General features: G+C 40.3%; 1 protein-coding gene across 1 annotated transcript; it reads right to left on the reverse strand.

Annotated features, from left to right (window-relative positions):
* Nucleotides 1-541: 541 nt before the first annotated feature.
* LOC125780321 (phospholipase A1 VesT1.02-like) lies at nucleotides 542-1,107 on the reverse strand. Its single transcript, XM_049462312.1, has one exon. The coding sequence runs from the start codon at nucleotides 1,085-1,087 to the stop codon at nucleotides 578-580; it is 510 nt and encodes a 169-aa protein (XP_049318269.1). The 5' UTR covers nucleotides 1,088-1,107; the 3' UTR covers nucleotides 542-577.
* Between the last annotated feature and the right edge of the window lie 6 nt (nucleotides 1,108-1,113).

Raw genomic sequence — 1,113 nt, forward strand, 5'->3', positions numbered from 1 at the left:
CATGGATTACTGCTTAAGGTAATAACATAATATCTGAAAAAATTGTTCAAATCGGATTACTACAGCATATAGTTGCCATACAAACTGGACACATAGTTACTAAAAGAATTGCAGCTGTAAAGGATATATTAGCTTCGGTGCAGCCTAAGTTAAACGCTTTTTCTTGTTTATATCTTTTTTTGTTTAATGTATGAGTTTGTTTTTTCCATAAAAAAGACCTGCTAACTAACACAGACCCCCAAAGGATTGGCGGTCTAGAATATATAAGGCCGCGGTCATAAAGATTAGTCTTTCTTTACGTGGCATCTTTCTGGTGGTTCATAGCATTCACATCTGCAATTTTTAAATTGGTTTGGGATACACTGTCTGAATTTAATCTAAGTTAGAGCAAGCTTAGATATTTTTCTTTCGCCATATTTGCAACTCTCTCTTTTGCATTCATTCCTCAAGGAAGGTAGACATTATTTCAAAACCAGCAATTTTTCCTTGATATTTATATACTATTGCCATTCCTCTCATTCCATATAATAATATATTACAATCATCATTATATTTCTTTATTCATAAACTCGATTTCCTATGATCCATAACCGTAAGGTTCAGAGCTCTTGACCGGCACATAGTACGTGCCACTTATGCCAAAGTTCGATTCTGCACCCATACGGACTGCACTATAAGTGTTACCACAGCTCTTATCCACAGCATCTTCGTAATCACCGCACTTCATACTTGGGAAGTTGTTCTCAATAATAGCTTCAGCGTAGTAGAGTACAGCGCGTTCGTGAGCGCAACCGCCAGTTAAATCGACCCCGCAGCCCGGTTGACTCTTACCGCCATTTGGATAGAATGCCGCCTTACCGATGGGACGTAGAAAGCCCAATTTACCACCGTCAGTTTGAATCGACTCAACATAGCTGGCGTCACTGCTGCAAAGGCGTGACGAACATTCATCGTAGTTAAACAAAGGCAGCGCAGGATCTAGACCTTCAATGGTGTGAACTTTACCACGGCTCACCTTCTTGCCAGTGAAGCCGGCAACATGTGCGCCCAGACTATGACCAACCAAGCCAAGTGAATCAAAAGACATACCGTGTTCACTCAGAAAGTCAACAA

This window comes from Bactrocera dorsalis, unplaced genomic scaffold (genome assembly GCF_023373825.1).
Source record: "Bactrocera dorsalis isolate Fly_Bdor unplaced genomic scaffold, ASM2337382v1 BdCtg556, whole genome shotgun sequence".
Taxonomy (NCBI): Eukaryota; Metazoa; Arthropoda; class Insecta; order Diptera; family Tephritidae; genus Bactrocera; species Bactrocera dorsalis.